Source organism: Salvelinus alpinus, chromosome 1, assembly GCF_045679555.1.
Source record: "Salvelinus alpinus chromosome 1, SLU_Salpinus.1, whole genome shotgun sequence".
Taxonomy (NCBI): Eukaryota; Metazoa; Chordata; class Actinopteri; order Salmoniformes; family Salmonidae; genus Salvelinus; species Salvelinus alpinus.
Window position 1 is genome coordinate 115,480,263 of NC_092086.1, and position 17,957 is coordinate 115,498,219.

Here is a 17,957-nt window from a genome sequence, read left to right on the forward strand (position 1 = left end):
CATTCTCTACCAACTGAGCTACAGAGGACCATCATGTGGGTAGTGGACAAGTGCACACTCCAGAAAAAAGTGTAGAGTATTTTTTATTTATTTATCCTTTATTTAACTAAGCAAGTCAGTTAAGAACAAATTCTTTATTTACAATGACAGTCTACCGGGGAACAGTGGGTTAACCTGCCTTGTTCAGGGGAAGAACGACAGATTTACTGTACTGTACTGTAACGTATTGTACGGTAGTGGTTCTCAATCGGTGTAAACAATATTTTGAACACTCATGAGTCAAAATTGCATTTAACTGTACTGTACTGTACTCTACTGCACTATACTGTACACTACTGTACTGTACTGTAATCTACTGCACTATACTGTATACTACTGTACTGTACTGTACTGTACCATACTGTACTGTACTGTGCTGTAATCTACTGCACTATACTGTACACTACTGTACTGTACTGTAATCTACTGCACTGCAATGTACTGCACTCTACTGTACTGTACTGTAATCTACTGCACTATACTGTACTCTACTGTATTCTAGTGTAATATACTCTACTGTACTGTACTCTATTGTACTCTACTGCAATGTACTCTAGTGTAATCTACTGCAATGTACTCTATTGTACTGTACTGTACTGTACTCTATTGTACTGTACTCTACTGTACTCTATTGTACTGTACTCTACTGTACTCTACTGTACTGTACTCTACTGTACCCTACTGTACTCTATTGTACTCTACTGAAATGTACTCTATTGTACTCTACTGAAATGTACTCTATTGTAATCTACTGCAATGTACTCTACTGTACTCTACTGTACTGTAATCTACTGTACTGTACTCTACTGTACCCTACTGTACTCTATTGTACTCTACTGAAATGTACTCTACTGTACTGTACTCGACTTGTACTCTATTGTACTGTACCCTACTGTACTCTAATGTACTGTACCCTACTGTTGAGGAATAGAACAGATAGATGAGGAATAGGACTCTGATATATGAGGAATAGGACTCTGATAGATGAGGAATAGGACTCAAAGATGAGGAATAGGACTCTGATAGACGAGGAATAGGAAGGGAAGAATGTGCGTCTTGTGGTGTTAAGGAAAACCCCTAGCTATGAGGTCCCCAGAAAGAAGGGCCCTATAAGTAAGGCCTTGGAAAGAGGGGCCCTAGACACCACGGCACTAGAAATAAGGCCCTGGAAAGAGGGGCCCTAGACACAAGGGCACAAGGAATAAGGCCCTGGAAAGAAGGGCCCTAGACACAAGGGCACTAGGAATAAGGCCCTGGAAAGAAGGGCCCTAGACACAAGGGCACTAGGAATAAGGCCCTGGAAAGAAGGGCCCTAGACACAAGGGCACTAGGAATAAGGCCCTGGAAAGAAGGGCCCTAGACACAAGGGCACTAGAAGTAAGGCCTTGGAAAGAAGGGCCCTAGACACAAGGACACTAGGAATAAGGCCCTGGAAAGAAGGGCCCTAGACACAAGGACACTAGGAATAAGGCCCTGGAAAGAAGGGCTCTAGACACAAGGGCACTAGGAACAAGGCCCTAGAAATAATCTGAGATGTCCCTCAAGAAACCAATACAAAATTGGATAAAAGATGAAAATACACACAATAGCTTTATATTCAGAGGGGTTGGGTTAAATGCAAAAGGCACATTTCATTTGAAGGCACTTGGGTTGTACAACTGACTAGGTATCCCCCTTTCCTCTCTCTATTACCTACTGTATGAAATCCCCTCTTGATTAGGACTATACCATAGTGAAACCTATAAAAAAACTTCCCCGAACCGACTGAAATGGAGGACATTAGTCATTGTTTACAGGATTAAGTAAGTAAGGTCTTACCAGAGACAGTGACTTTAGCCGTCCGACTGACAATGGCACCCACTCCCTCTAGCGCTGCCAGACACTGGTAGAGCCCCTCGTCAGGTCGGTGGTGTCGTGAGTGAACCACGTTTTGGACCACTAGAGACCCGTTAGGGAACTGCTGTCTTCTCTCGTCCACCACGGCGCTGAGCAACAACCCGTCCTTCTTCCAGACGATGACTGGAATACCCTGGTCTGACTGAGCCTCACAGTCCAGCTGGAGAACACCACCCCGTAACGTCACCGTGTCCTGGGGTTCCAGAACCAAGATGAAGTCCACGAACACCTGGCCTGTCTGGGACGGGGAAGACGATGAGGTCTCTGCACCTGGAGGAAGAGAGAGGTGGAGGAAGAGAGAGGTGGAGGAAGGAGGGGTTTAGTCTCAGAGCATAGGATCTTTGATGAGTCGATTTTATTCAATACATAGTCCTGCCTCAATTAAAGTTGGTAACAAACTGTAATCATAAAATACAAGGTGTGCTACATCACCTAAAATATTACCACTAAACCACTGGATCAAGTCCTACCGAAAACATGCCTTTATATATACATTTTGTAAGATTTATTTTATAAACAATCCCAAGCATACACATACAAACATCAACTACATCACAGCTACCCACTAGCACACACCCCATATCCAGCTACCCACTAGTACAGACCCCATATCCAGCTACCCACTAGCACACACCCCCATATCCAGCTACCCACTAGCACACACCCCCATATCCAGCTACCCACTAGCACACACCCCCATATCCAGCTACCCACTAGCAACACCCCCATATCCAGCTACCCACTAGCACACCCCCCCATATCCAGCTACCCACTAGCAACACCCCCATATCCAGCTACCCACTAGCAACACCCCCATATCCAGCTACCCACTAGCAACACCCCCATATCCAGCTACCCACTAGCAACACCCCCATATCCAGCTACCCACTAGCAACACCCCCATATCCAGCTACCCACTAGTAAACACCCCCATATCCAGCTACCCACTAGCAACACCCCCATATCCAGCTACCCACTAGCACACACCCCCATATCCAGCTACCCACTAGCAACACCCCCATATCCAGCTACCCACTAGCAACACCCCCATATCCAGCTACCCACTAGCAACACCCCCATATCCAGCTACCCACTAGCAACACCCCCATATCCAGCTACCCACTAGCACACACCCCCATATCCAGCTACCCACTAGCAACACCCCCATATCCAGCTACCTACTAGCAACACCCCCATATCCAGCTACCCACTAGCAACACCCCCATATCCAGCTACCCACTAGCAACACCCCCATATCCAGCTACCCACTAGCAAACACCCCCATATCCAGCTACCCACTAGTAAACACCCCCATATCCAGCTACCCACTAGCAACACCCCCATATCCAGCTACCCACTAGCAACACCCCCATATCCAGCTACCCACTAGCAACACCCCCATATCCATCTACCCACTAGCAAACACCCCCATATCCAGCTACCCACTAGTAAACACCCCCATATCCAGCTACCCACTAGCAACACCCCCATATCCAGCTACCCACTAGCAACACCCCCATATCCAGCTACCCACTAGCAACACCCCCTTATCCAGCTACCCACTAGCAACACCCCCATATCCAGCTACCCACTAGCAAACACCCCCATATCCAGCTACCCACTAGTAAACACCCCCATATCCAGCTACCCACTAGCAACACCCCCATATCCAGCTACCCACTAGCAACACCCCCATATCCAGCTACCCACTAGCAACACCCCCATATCCAGCTACCCACTAGCAACACCCCCATATCCAGCTACCCACTAGCACAAACACCCCCATTTCCAGCGCCAGCATCACTTTGGCCTGAAACTGCACCATTTCGTTTCTCTCCGTAGCCTTCAATAATAAAACACTGCATTTATATTCTAATACAGAAGAGAGGTCAGAGTACATCCTCCAATGCCCTGTCTTCACAGGCATTGCTGCCCTGTCTTCACAGGCATTGCTGCCCTGTCTTCACAGGCATTGCTGCCCTGCCTTCACAGGCCCAGCCTTATCATATATCTACTACAATACTACTACAGACTATAGTACTGCCATCATATCTACTACAATACTACTACAGACTATACTACTGCAGTCATATCTACTATAATACTACTACAGACTATACTACTGCAGTCATATCTACTATAATACTACTACAGACTATACTACTGCAGTCATATCTACTACAATACTACTACAGACTATACTACTGCAGTCATATCTACTACAATACTACTACAGACTATACTACTGCAGTCATATCTACTACAATACTACTACAGACTATACTACTGCAGTCATATCTACTATAATACTACAGACTATACTACTGCAGTCGTATCTACTATAATACTACTACAGACTATACTACTGCAGTCATATCTACTATATTACTACTACAGACTATACTACTGCAGTCATATCTACTACAATACTACTACAGACTATACTACTGCAGTCATATCTACTATAATACTACTACAGACTATACTACTGCAGTCATATCTACTATAATACTACTACAGACTATACTACTGCAGTCATATCTACTATAATACTACTACAGACTATACTACTGCAGTCATATCTACTATAATACTACTACAGACTATACTACTGCAGTCATATCTACTACAATACTACTACAGACTATACTACTGCAGTCATATCTACTACAATACTACTACAGACTATACTACTGCAGTCATATCTACTACAATACTACTACAGACTATACTACTGCAGTCATATCTACTATAATACTACAGACTATACTACTGCAGTCGTATCTACTATAATACTACTACAGACTATACTACTGCAGTCATATCTACTATATTACTACTACAGACTATACTACTGCAGTCATATCTACTACAATACTACTACAGACTATACTACTGCAGTCATATCTACTATAATACTACTACAGACTATACTACTGCAGTCATATCTACTATAATACTACTACAGACTATACTACTGCAGTCATATCTACTATAATACTACTACAGACTATAGTACTGCCATCATATCTACTACAATACTACTACAGACTATACTACTGCAGTCTAGGGCTCATTTCTACTCAGACGCTAGGTTCATTAGTATGGCTGCCCTGTCCTCACAGGCCCTACCGATCTAGTGTTATCGGACATCTCCCAGAGTTAGTCTCCGCCCTCGTCTTTTAACTTCCCGTTCTGATTGTCCAATGAAACAATCGGTTCAAATTCATCAGAGATGTTGAAGATTAAAGCGTTTCGCTTCGGGCAAAAGGAGTAAGAGCTGTCCGTGTTCAATCATACAACACACACGACCAGTCCGTCCATGTTCCAATCAAAACATTACATTACATTTTCATTGCCACAGATCTACAGTACATCCACTATTATATACGCCATGCCCTCAGAACAACAACCACAAAAAAAAGTTAAATGTTCATTTTCACATGTGAATTGGCTGTTTTCACGTTGAGTTTCTATTTCACAAGTGAGAAGCATGTCACTTTTGCTGTTTCACATGTACGAAAATCCACATGTGAAAACTTCACATTCACATGTGGAATTGCAAGTTCACATTTGTAAAAACATTAACACGTGAAAATTACAGTTGCTTTTTCACATGTATGAAAGTCCGTGAAAATCTCACTTTCACATGTGGAATTGTAAGTTCACATGCAGCTTCAAGTTTAAACTTTTAATGTCACACACACAAGTACAGTGAAATGCCTACCTTGAAAACTCAAAACCCAACAATGGAATAATTAATAACAATGTATTACTAGAAAAAAACAATATGATAAATAAGAATAAGAAATATGAAATACACAATAAAGTAAGTAAGTAAGCAGACAATAAACAGGAAATATTCAAAAAGTCAGTATCATATTAACAATGTCAAAAGTAGTGCACTATATAGGGAATGGGGTTATATAGGGCTCTTGTCGAAAGTAGTGCACTATATAGGGAATGGGGTTCTATAGGGCTCTGGTCTAAAGTAGTGCACTATATAGGGAATAGGGTTCAATAGGGCTCTGGTCTAAAGTAGTGCACTCATAGAGAAGAGGTCATTCTATGTTGTTCTGTCTCACCATGCTGTCACCATGCTGTGAAGAGGGCTCCTTTATCACTTAGTACGACAGAAGACAAACAGCAGTCCATGTCGCTACAAAATAGTTCCAGACAAACTTAGCAGGGATATAAAGTTTGGGACATTTTTATTTAAGTTAAAACCTCTTAGAACTAGGGAGCGCAGTTTTCGCTTTTGGCTAAAAAGGCGTACCCATTTGAAACTGCCTATTTCTCAGCCCCCGAAACTAGAATATGCATATAATAGTCGGATTAGCATATAAAACACTCTGAAGTTTCCAAAACTGTACAAATTTTGTCTCTGACTTAAACAGAACTGGTATTGCAGGCGAAAACTTGAGGAAAATCCAACCAGGAAGTGGCCCTGTTTTTGAGACCTCTCTGTTCCCATGCATTCCTATTGCCCATATAAAGGGATATCAATAAGACTTATTTTTCTATGTCTTCCCTAAGGTGTCAACAGCCTTTAGACATAGTTTCAGGCTTTTATTTTGAAGAATGAGCGTGAAAGGGCACATTGCGTAAGTGGATAGGTGGGGGCTCTCCGAGTGATTTTTGCGCAAAAGTGAAAGGCAGCCATTGTTTCTCTCGATCCTAGTGAAAAGCCTACTGTCCCGGTTCATATATTATCGAATAGATATTTGAAAAACACCCTGAAGTTGGATCATAAACAACGTTTGACATGTTTCTGTGGACATTATGGATATAATTTGGAATTTTTTCCGGCGTTGTCGCGAACGCTTTTTCCGGTGGATTCCTGGGCATAACGCAGCAAACAAACGGAGGTATTTGGATATAAAAAATATCTTTATGGAACAAAAGGAACATTTGCTGTCTAACTGGGAGTCTCGTGAGTGAAACCATCCGAAGATCATCAAAGGTAAACGATTAATTTGATTGCTTTTCTGATTTTCGTGACCACGTTACCTCACGCTAAGTGTTCTTATTGTTTTGTCGAGCGATCGATAAATTTACACAAATGCAAGTATTGCTTGCGCTGTAAAGCATAATTTCAAAATCTGAGACGACAGATGGATTAAAAAAAAGGCTAAGCTGTGTTTTGCAATATTGCACTTGTGATTTCATGAAATTATATTTTATTATATACCGTTCGCGCTAGGCTACGCTATGCTAGTCAGTGTTTCTGATGACAAATATCCCGGATCCGGATGGGTGGTTCAGAAAGGTTAATTTGAAGAAAAAAAAACACTTCACATTAGACATTGTTAGTCATGTATTCAACAAAAGGTGATGCCTGGTTGGTAACTTTCCCCAAACTCTCCACTATAGAGGACTAGTCTCTTCTTCTGCAAACAGACAGTCAGTGAAATAGTACAGACAGAACAAAGACCAAAGAAAGGGTGTGGGGTGTGGTGACTCACAGATAGAACAAAGACGAAACGGTGGGATACAGAGAGATGAAAACAGAAGAATAAGGAGGAAAGACAGAGGGAGGAGAAGGGGGAAGATGGAGAGAGACGGAGGGGGGGGGTGTATCAGACTTTTTGATGGTCTGCCCCATGTCATCACCAGAAAGAGAGAGTACAATTGTAAAAAAGTGTCTAAATCCCCATTTCCCTCTTTCCCTCTCTCCCAGTGACAAGGGAAGGGGGAAGGTTTGAAGAAGCCATGACAGATGAAATGGAGGCGGGGGAAAGGGGAATGGGCTGAGGGGTTAGACTGCATACCAAACAACCAGAGAGATACCAGAGAGAAAGATACCGAGAGAGAGATGAGAAGGGAATGGGGCTGGGGGGTTAGATTGCATACCAAACAACCAGAGAGATACCAGAGACCAAACAAGCAGAGAGAACGATACACAGAGAGATAGAGACGCAGAGAGAGAGTGAGAGAGAGAGAGGGAGAGAGGGAGAGAGGGAGAGAGAGAGAGAGATAGAGAGAGAGAGAGAGAGAGAGAGAGAGAGAGAGAGATAGAGAGAGAGAGAGAGAGAGAGAGAGAGAGAGAGAGAGAGAGAGAGAGAGAGAGAGAGAGAGAGAGAGAGAGAGAGAGCGATACAGAGGAGAAGGGGAGAGGGGGAGAGGAGGATGGGGGCTAGGCTGCATCCCAAACGACAGCCACATAAAAACAGCCTGTCAGTAAAAGATCTCCGTCAAACATGAGGAAACGAGCAGCCCAGCATCCGCGAAACGGTGCCCAGGCACTACAGCGTGACCGACTGTACCCAGACCAATATTATCAACGTGTCAGGCTGGACCACTCCGTGAACTCCTCTTCACTCTGGAGGACCAAGCCTGGGAATCTGGGCTTCAGTCCCAAATGGCAACCCGTTCCCTATATAGCGCACTACTTTTGACCTGTCTGCTTTCGGATGCACCCCAGGTTACTGAGATTGATACAGGGAGGGGACAGATGCTGCCTTGGGGACTGACATTTACAGTACCATCTGATTCATTCAGACAGGGATCTGGGATGTGCCATGACTGACTGTGGCCCACTACAGCTGTGATATCTACCATGACTGACTGTGGCCCACTACAGCTGTGATATCTACCATGACTGACTGTGGCCCACTACAGCTGTGAAATCTACCATGACTGACTGTGGCCCACTACAGCTGTGATATCTACCATGACTGACTGTGGCCCACTACAGCTGTGATATCTACCATGACTGACTGTGGCCCACTACAGCTGTGATATCTACCATGACTGACTGTGGCCCACTACAGCTGTGATATCTATCATGACTGACTGTGGCCCACTACAGCTGTGATATCTACCATGACTGACTGTGGCCCACTACAGCTGTGATATCTACAATGACTGACTGTGGCCCACTACAGCTGTGATATCTACCATGACAGACTGACTGTGGCCCACTACAGCTGTGATATCTACCATGACAGACTGACTGTGGTCCACTACAGCTGTGATATCTACCATGACTGACTGTGGCCCACTACAGCTGTGATATCTACCATGACTGACTGTGGCCCACTACAGCTGTGATATCTACCATGACAGACTGACTGTGGTCCACTACAGCTGTGATATCTACCATGACTGACTGTGGCCCACTACAGCTGTGATATCTACCATGACAGACTGTGGCCCACTACAGCTGTGATATCTACCATGACAGACTGACTGTGGTCCACTACAGCTGTGATATCTACCATGACTGACTGTGGCCCACTACAGCTGTGATATCTACCATGACAGACTGTGGCCCACTACAGCTGTGATATCTACCATGACAGACTGACTGTGGTCCACTACAGCTGTGATATCTACCATGACTGACTGTGGCCCACTACAGCTGTGATATCTACCATGACTGACTGTCGCCCACTACAGCTGTGATATCTACCATGACTGACTGTGGTCCACTACAGCTGTGATATCTACCATGACTGACTGTGGCCCACTACAGCTGTGATATCTACCATGACAGACTGACTGTGGTCCACTACAGCTGTGATATCTACGTGATATCTACCATGACTGACTGTGGCCCACTACAGCTGTGATATCTACCATGACTGACTGACTGTGGCCCACTACAGCTGTGATATCTACCATGACAGACTGACTGTGGTCCACTACAGCTGTGATTTCTACCATGACTGACTGTGGCCCACTACAGCTGTGATATCTACCATGACAGACTGTGGCCCACTACAGCTGTGATATCTACCATGACTGACTGTGGCCCACTACAGCTGTGATATCTACCATGACTGACTGTGGCCCACTACAGCTGTGATATCTACCATGACTGACTGTGGCCCACTACAGCTGTGATATCTACCATGACTGACTGTGGCCCACTACAGCTGTGATATCTACCATGACTGACTGTGGTCCACTACAGCTGTGATATCTACCATGACAGACTGTGGCCCACTACAGCTGTGATATCTACCATGACTGACTGTGGCCCACTACAGCTGTGATATCTACCATGACTGACTGTGGCCCACTTCAGCTGTGATATCTACCATGACTGACTGTGGTCCACTACAGCTGTGATATCTACCATGACTGACTGTGGCCCACTACAGCTGTGATATCTACCATGACTGACTGTGGCCCACTACAGCTGTGATATCTACCATGACTGACTGTGGCCCACTACAGCTGTGATATCTACCATGACAGACTGTGGCCCACTACAGCTGTGATATCTACCATGACTGACTGTGGCCCACTACAGCTGTGATATCTACCATGACTGACTGTGGCCCACTACAGCTGTGATATCTACCATGACTGACTGTGGCCCACTACAGCTGTGATATCTACCATGACTGACTGTGGCCCACTACAGCTGTGATATCTACCATGACTGACTGTGGCCCACTACAGCTGTGATATCTACCATGACAGACTGACTGTGGTCCACTACAGCTGTGATATCTACCATGACTGACTGTGGCCCACTACAGCTGTGATATCTACCATGACAGACTGTGGCCCACTACAGCTGTGATATCTACCATGACAGACTGATTGTGGTCCACTACAGCTGTGATATCTACCATGACTGACTGTGGCCCACTACAGCTGTGATATCTACCATGACAGACTGACTGTGGCCCACTACAGCTGTGATATCTACCATGACTGACTGTGGCCCACTACAGCTGTGATATCTACCATGACTGACTGTGGCCCACTACAGCTGTGATATCTACCATGACTGACTGTGGCCCACTACAGCTGTGATATCTACCATGGCAGACTGTGGCCCACTACAGCTGTGATATCTACCATGACTGACTGTGGCCCACTACAGCTGTGATATCTACCATGACTGACTGTGGCCCACTACAGCTGTGATATCTACCATGACTGACTGTGGCCCACTACAGCTGTGATATCTACCATGACTGACTGTGTCCCACTACAGCTGTGATATCTACCATGACAGACTGTGGCCCACTACAGCTGTGATATCTACCATGACTGACTGTGGCCCACTACAGCTGTGATATCTACCATGACTGACTGTGGCCCACTACAGATGTGATATCTACCATGACTGACTGTGGCCCACTACAGCTGTGATATCTACCATGACTGACTGTGTGACGGTGCCTTGCCCAATATATTCACTGTGATAGGCTGGACCGTATAAATAGAATAATAGCCTGGAACATAGAAATATAATGATAGACTGGCCCATAGAAATATAACGATAGACTGGACCATAGAAATATGATAGACTGGCCCATAGAAATATGATAGACTGGATCATAGAAATACAATGATAGACTGGACCATAGAAATATAATGAAAGACTGGACCATAGAAATATAATGATAAACTGGAAAATATGAAATATGATGATAGACTAGCCCATAGAAATATAATGATAGACTGGACCATAGAAATATAATGATAGACTGGACCATAGAAATATAATAATAGACTGGCCCACATAAATATAATGATAGACTGGACCATAGAAATATAATGATAGACTGGATCATATAACTACAATGATAGACTGCACCATAGAAATATAATAATAGACTGGACCGTAGAAATAGAATGATAGACTGGACCGCTCCCTCTACTCCCTACCAAGGTTTTGTTCAATAGGTACATAATGGACCAAGCGGTCCGAAAACGGAAACGGGAAGGTGGGGTAACAGAACTTGAGGTAACAGAACTTGAGGTAACAGTACTTGAGGTAACAGAACTTGAGGTAACAGAACCTGAGGTAACAGTACTTGAGGTAACAGAACTTGAGGTAACAGAACTTGAGGTAACAGAACTTGAGGTAACAGAACTTGAGGTAACAGAACCTGAGGTAACAGTACTTGAGGTAACAGTACTTGAGGTAACAGAACTTGAGGTAACAGAACTTGAGGTAACAGAACTTGAGGTAACAGAACTTGAGGTAACAGAACTTGAGGTAACAGAACTTGAGGTAACAGAACCTGAGGTAACAGTACTTGAGGTAACAGTACTTGAGGTAACAGAACTTGAGGTAACATTACTTGAGGTAACAGAACTTGAGGTAACAGAACTTGAGGTAACAGAACTTGAGGTAACAGAACTTGAGGTAACAGAACTTGAGGTAACATTACTTGAGGTAACAGAACTTGAGGTAACAGAACTTGAGGTAACATTACTTGAGGTAACAGAACTTGAGGTAACAGAACTTGAGGTAACAGAACTTGAGGTAACAGAACTTGAGGTAACATTACTTGAGGTAACAGAACTTGAGGTAACATTACTTGAGGTGGTGCTCTTTCACAAAGAAATGCACTGGGTCCAAAATGGCACTGTGTAGGCAAGATAAAATGAGGTAAAAACACCTTCCTTCCTTCTGGTTATAACTATTCAGAGTTCAAGAAAACAACACATGTTAGTGATCTGGTCTTCACACCGACACCCAACATAACACATAATTAACGCATAATTAAACATGTATAAATACCTGGAACAAACAGTGTATATATGGGAATCACTTTGAACCTACAGTACATGCTATGCTTACCAACAACTTTATGAAACCATATGGTCTAGAACAGTGATCATTCACTAGATTTAGCCTTCGGTTGATTTTTTCTTTAGCGAATGGTGAGGGGGCTGGAACATAATAACAAATAATAAATAATAAATTGACTGCGAGAAGCCCTAACAGATATAATATTTGAATTAGACATAATAATTTCAAACCTTGCTTAAATTTGTATACGATCACATAGACATTTCTATTATTCATGGGAATACTTTGAAACTGATTTCCAAAATAATATCACTTAGATTTGACTTGCTGGTGTTTTTACAATCTTTTATTTTTGTTCTGAAAACTTGGGGGACAAATAAAAGTGCCCGCAGGCCGCCAGGCGGGGAACCCTGGTCGAGAATCACGTTATTCAATAAGTACTTTGGTCTAAGTCTAGCTCTTAGTTTATCCCTTTCAAAGATTCAAACTTGGGATCAAGTACTATTTCAAAATCATTTCAAATGCTTTAGTTGTGCCTTGATGAACCTTGTCTGGTACAATGGAATCACAACTCCAACCCTGTCCATCTGGGACCTTGTCTGGTACAATGGAATCACAACTCCAACCCTGTCCATCTGAGACCCTGTCTGGTACAATGGAATCACAACTCCAACCCTGTCCATCTGGGACCTTGTCTGGTACAATGGAATCACAACTCCAACCCTGTCCATCTGGGACCTTGTCTGGTACAATGGAATCACAACTCCAACCCTGTCTATCTGGGACCTTGTCTGGTACAATGGAATCACAACTCCAACCCTGTCCATCTGAGACCTTGTCTGGTACAATGGAATCACAACTCCAACCCTGTCCATCTGGGACCTTGTCTGGTACAATGGAATCACAACTCCAACCCTGTCCATCTGGGACCTTGTCTGGTACAATGGAATCACAACTCCAACCCTGTCCATCTGGGACCTTGTCTGGTACAATGGAATCACATCTGGGACCTTGTCTGGTACAATGGAATCACATCTGGGACCTTGTCTGGTACAATGGAATCACAACTCCAACCCTGTCCATCTGGGACCTTGTCTGGTACAATGGAATCACAACTCCAACCCTGTCCATCTGGGACCTTGTCTGGTACAATGGAATCACAACTCCAACCCTGTCCATCTGGGACCTTGTCTGGTACAATGGAATCACAACTCCAACCCTGTCCATCTGGGACCTTGTCTGGTACAATGGAATCACATCTGGGACCTTGTCTGGTACAATGGAATCACAACTCCAACCTTGTCCATCTGGTACATCAGGCAGACTAAGGCAAACACATACAACAAAAATCTCCAAAACTATTTGAACCCAGGTCTGTGTCTGACCCTGGCTCTGTCCTCAATCTAGTCTGTTCTGCGTCTCAAATGGCACCCGTTCCCCTACTCACTGAAGTGCACTACGATGGACTGCTCTTTGTGGCTGTTCAGAAGTGAGATATGATCTGTGTGCTGATATGCGTTCAGTTCAGTCCAGTCCCGTCCCATCTGGCCATGGGTAAACCTCTAGCCACCCTTATCGATCCTCCTTCACCAACTTCAGTCTGCCCTTCCCTCACTTCTAATATTATCTTGACAACTTCATATCCTGCCCAAGCTCCTGTACTCTCTCATCTGACCCAACATCACAGAGACTCTTTCTCAATCTGTTTTCTTTCTTTATATCTATCTCTCTCTGCCTCTCTCTCTCTCTCTCTCTCTCTCTCTCTCTCTCTCTCTCTCTCTCTCTCTCTCTCTCTCTCTCTCTCTCTCTCTCTCTCTCTCTCTCTCTATTCATCTATCTCTCTCTCTGTCTCTCTCTCTCTCCAACCCAACATCACAGAGAATCTTTCTCAATATGTTATCTTTCTTTATATCTGCCTCTCTCTGCCTCTCTCTCTCTGCCTCTGCCCCTCTCTCTCCAACCCAACATCACAGAGAGAGACATACTCTCCTCTAGATCATTGTCTGTAACTTTGTCTATGATGTCTCTCTGACTGTAACTCTCTCACCTCACACTCTGTCTGTCTGTCTGTCTGTCTGTCTCTCTGACTGTAACTCTCTCACCTCACAATCTGTCTGTCTGTCTGTCTCTCTGACTGTAACTCTCTCACCTCACAATCTGTCTGTCTGTCTGTCTCTCTGACTGTAACTCTCTCACCTCACAATCTGTCTGTCTGTCTGTCTCTCTGACTGTAACTCTCTTACCTCACAATCTGTCTGTCTGTCTGTCTGTCTGTCTGTCTGTCTGTCTGTCTGTCTGTCTGTCTGTCTGTCTGTCTGTCTGTCTGTCTGTCTGTCTGTCTGTCTGTCTGTCTGTCTGTCTGTCTGTCTGTCTGTCTGTCGGTCGGTCGACAGACTCCACTCCTTGTGGCGGACAGGGCGCCTGCAAGCTGACCTCGGTCACCAGCTAGACGATGTTTCCTCCAACACATTGGTGCTGCTGGCATCCGGGTTACATTTATATTTTATGTCACCTTAATTTAGCTAGGCAAGTCAGTTAAGAACAAACTCTTATTTACAACGACGGAAAAGCAGTGCGGCTTGGCAGGGTCGTGTTTTCAGGGGGACGCACGGCTCTCGACCTTCGCCTTTCCCGAGTCTGTACAGGAGTTGCAGCGATGGGACAAGATTGTAACTACCAATTGGATTTCACGAAAATGAGGTAAAAGTAAAAAATAATAAGCATTGTTGTCCTCTATAGCTCAGTTGGTAGAGCATTGTGCTTGCAATGCTAGGATAATAGTGGGTTCGATTCCCAGGACCACTGTTGTGTAAAATGTATGCACATGTACAGTGGGGAGAACAAGTATTTGATACACTGCCGATTTTGCAGGTTTTCCTACTTACAAAGCATGTAGAGGTCTGTCATTTTTATCATAGGTACACTTCAACTGTGAGAGACGGAATCTAAAACAAAAATCCAGAAAATCACATTGTATGATTTTTAAGTAATTAATTTGCATTTTATTGCATGACATAAGTATTTGATCACCTACCAACCAGTAAGAAATCCGGCTCTCACAGACCTGTTAGTTTTTCTTTAAGAAGCCCTCCTGTTCTCCACTCATTACCTGTATTAACTGCACCTGTTTGAACTCATTACCTGTATAAAAGACACCTGTCCACACACTCAATCAAACAGACTCCAACCTCTCCACAATGGCCAAGACCAGAGAGCTGTGTAAGGACATCAGGGATAAATTGTAGACCTGTACAAGGCTGGGATGGGCTACAGGACAATAGCCAAGCAGCTTGGTGAGAAGGCAACAACTGTTGGCACAATTATTAGAAAATGGAAGAAGTTCAAGATGACGGTCAATCACCCTCGGTCTGGGGCTCCATGCAAGATCTCACCTCGTGGGGCATCAATGATCATGAGGAATGTGAGGGATCAGCCCAGAACTACACGGCAGGACCTGGTCAATGACCTGAAGAGAGCTGGGACCACAGTCTCAAAGAAAACCATTAGTAACACACTACGCCGTCATGGATTAAAATCCTGCAGCGCACGCAAGGTCCCCCTGCTCAAGCCAGCGCATGTCCAGGCCCGTCTGAAGTTTGCCAATGACCATCTGGATGATCCAGAGGAGGAATGGGAGAAGGTCATGTGGTCTGATGAGACAAAAATAGAGCTTTTTGCTCTAAACTCCACTCGCCGTGTTTGGAGGAATAGAAGGATGAGTACAACCCCAAGAACACCATCCCAACCGTGAAGCATGGAGGTGGAAACATCATTCTTTGGGGATGCTTTTCTGCAAAGGGGACAGGACGACTGCACCGTATTGAGGGGAGGATGGATGGGGCCATGTATCGCGAGATCTTACCAACAACCTCCTTCCCTCAGTAAGAGCATTGAAGATGGGTCGTGGCTCGGTCTTCCAGCATGACAACGACCCGAAACACACAGCCAGGGCAACTAAGGAGTGGCTCCGTAAGAAGCATCTCAAGGTCCTGGAGTGGCCTAACCAGTCTCCAGACCTGAACCCAATAGAAAATCTTTGGAGGGAGCCGAAAGTCCGTATTGCCCAGCGACAGCCCCGAAACCTGAAGGATCTGGAGAAGGTCTGTATGGAGGAGTGGGCCAAAATCCCTGCTGCAGTGTGTGCAAACCTGGTCAAGAACTACAGGAAACGTATGATCTCTGTAATTGCAAACAAAGGTTTCTGTACCAAATATTCAGTTCTGCTTTTCTGATGTATCAAATACTTATGTCATGCAATAAAATGCAAATTAATTACTTAAAAATCATACAATGTGATTTTCTGGATTTTTGTTTTAGATTCCTTCTCTCACAGTTGAAGTGTACCTATGATAAAAATTACAGACCTCTACATGCTTTGTAAGTAGGAAAACCTGCAAAATTGTCAGTGTATCAAATACTTGTTCTCCCCACTGTATGTACTTAATTGATTTACCTGAACCCTGAAAATAGAATGTAAAAGTCTCAGCAACGAGCCAAGACTAGAGTTTTGTTGGTGGTGCATGATTGGCTTAAATGGAATCTAAAGCTGTGAAACAGTTGGAAAATACACTAAACCTACAACCAAAGCAAATGGAAAACAGGTACGGTAAGGAGCACAACAGGTACGGTAAGGAGCACAACAGGTACAGTAAGGAGCACAACAGGTACAGTAAGGAGCACAACAGGTGCGGTAAGGAGCACAACAGGTACGGTAAGGAGCACAACAGGTACAGTAAGGAGCACAACAGGTACGGTAAGGAGCACAACAGGTACGGTAAGGAGCACAACAGGTACAGTAAGGAGCACAACAGGTACGGTAAGGAGCACAACAGGTACGGTAAGGAGCACAACAGGTACGGTAAGGAGCACAACAGGTACGGTAAGGAGCACAACAGGTACAGTAAGGAGCACAACAGGTACGGTAAGGAGCACAACAGGTACGGTAAGGAGCACAACAGGTACAGTAAGGAGCACAACAGGTACAGTAAGGAGTACAACAGGTACAGTAAGGAGCACAACAGGTACAGGAAGGAGCACAACAGGTACAGTAAGGAGCACAACAGGTACGGTAAGGAGCACAACAGGTACGGTAAGGAGCACAACAGGTACAGTAAGGAGCACAACAGGTACGGAAAAGAGCACAACAGGTACAGTAAGGAGCACAACAGGTACAGTAAGGAGCACAACAGGTACAGGAGGGAGCACAACAGGTACGGAAAAGAGCACAACAGGTACAGTAAGGAGCACAACAGGTACGGTAAGGAGCACAACAGGTACAGTAAAGAGCACAACAGGTACAGGAAGGAGCACAACAGGTACGGTAAGGAGCACAACAGGTACGGTAAGGAGCACAACAGGTACGGTAAGGAGCACAACAGGTACAGTAAGGAGCACAACAGGTACAGGAAGGAGCACAACAGGTACGGTAAGGAGCACAACAGGTACAGTAAGGAGCACAACAGGTACGGTAAGGAGCACAACAGGTACGGTAAGGAGCACACCAGGTACAGTAAGG

The 17,957-nt window shown here is 44.6% G+C and overlaps 1 protein-coding gene across 1 annotated transcript in view; it reads right to left on the reverse strand.

Moving 5' to 3' along the window:
* The window catches only part of LOC139539417 (netrin receptor DCC-like), a 622,169-nt gene that overhangs the window by 463,192 nt on the left and 141,020 nt on the right, over window positions 1-17,957 (reverse strand). Inside the window, exon 2 of the mRNA XM_071342360.1 lies at window positions 1,858-2,205. Coding sequence (XP_071198461.1) covers window positions 1,858-2,205 — 348 coding nt within the window. The remainder of the gene's footprint in view (window positions 1-1,857; window positions 2,206-17,957) is intronic.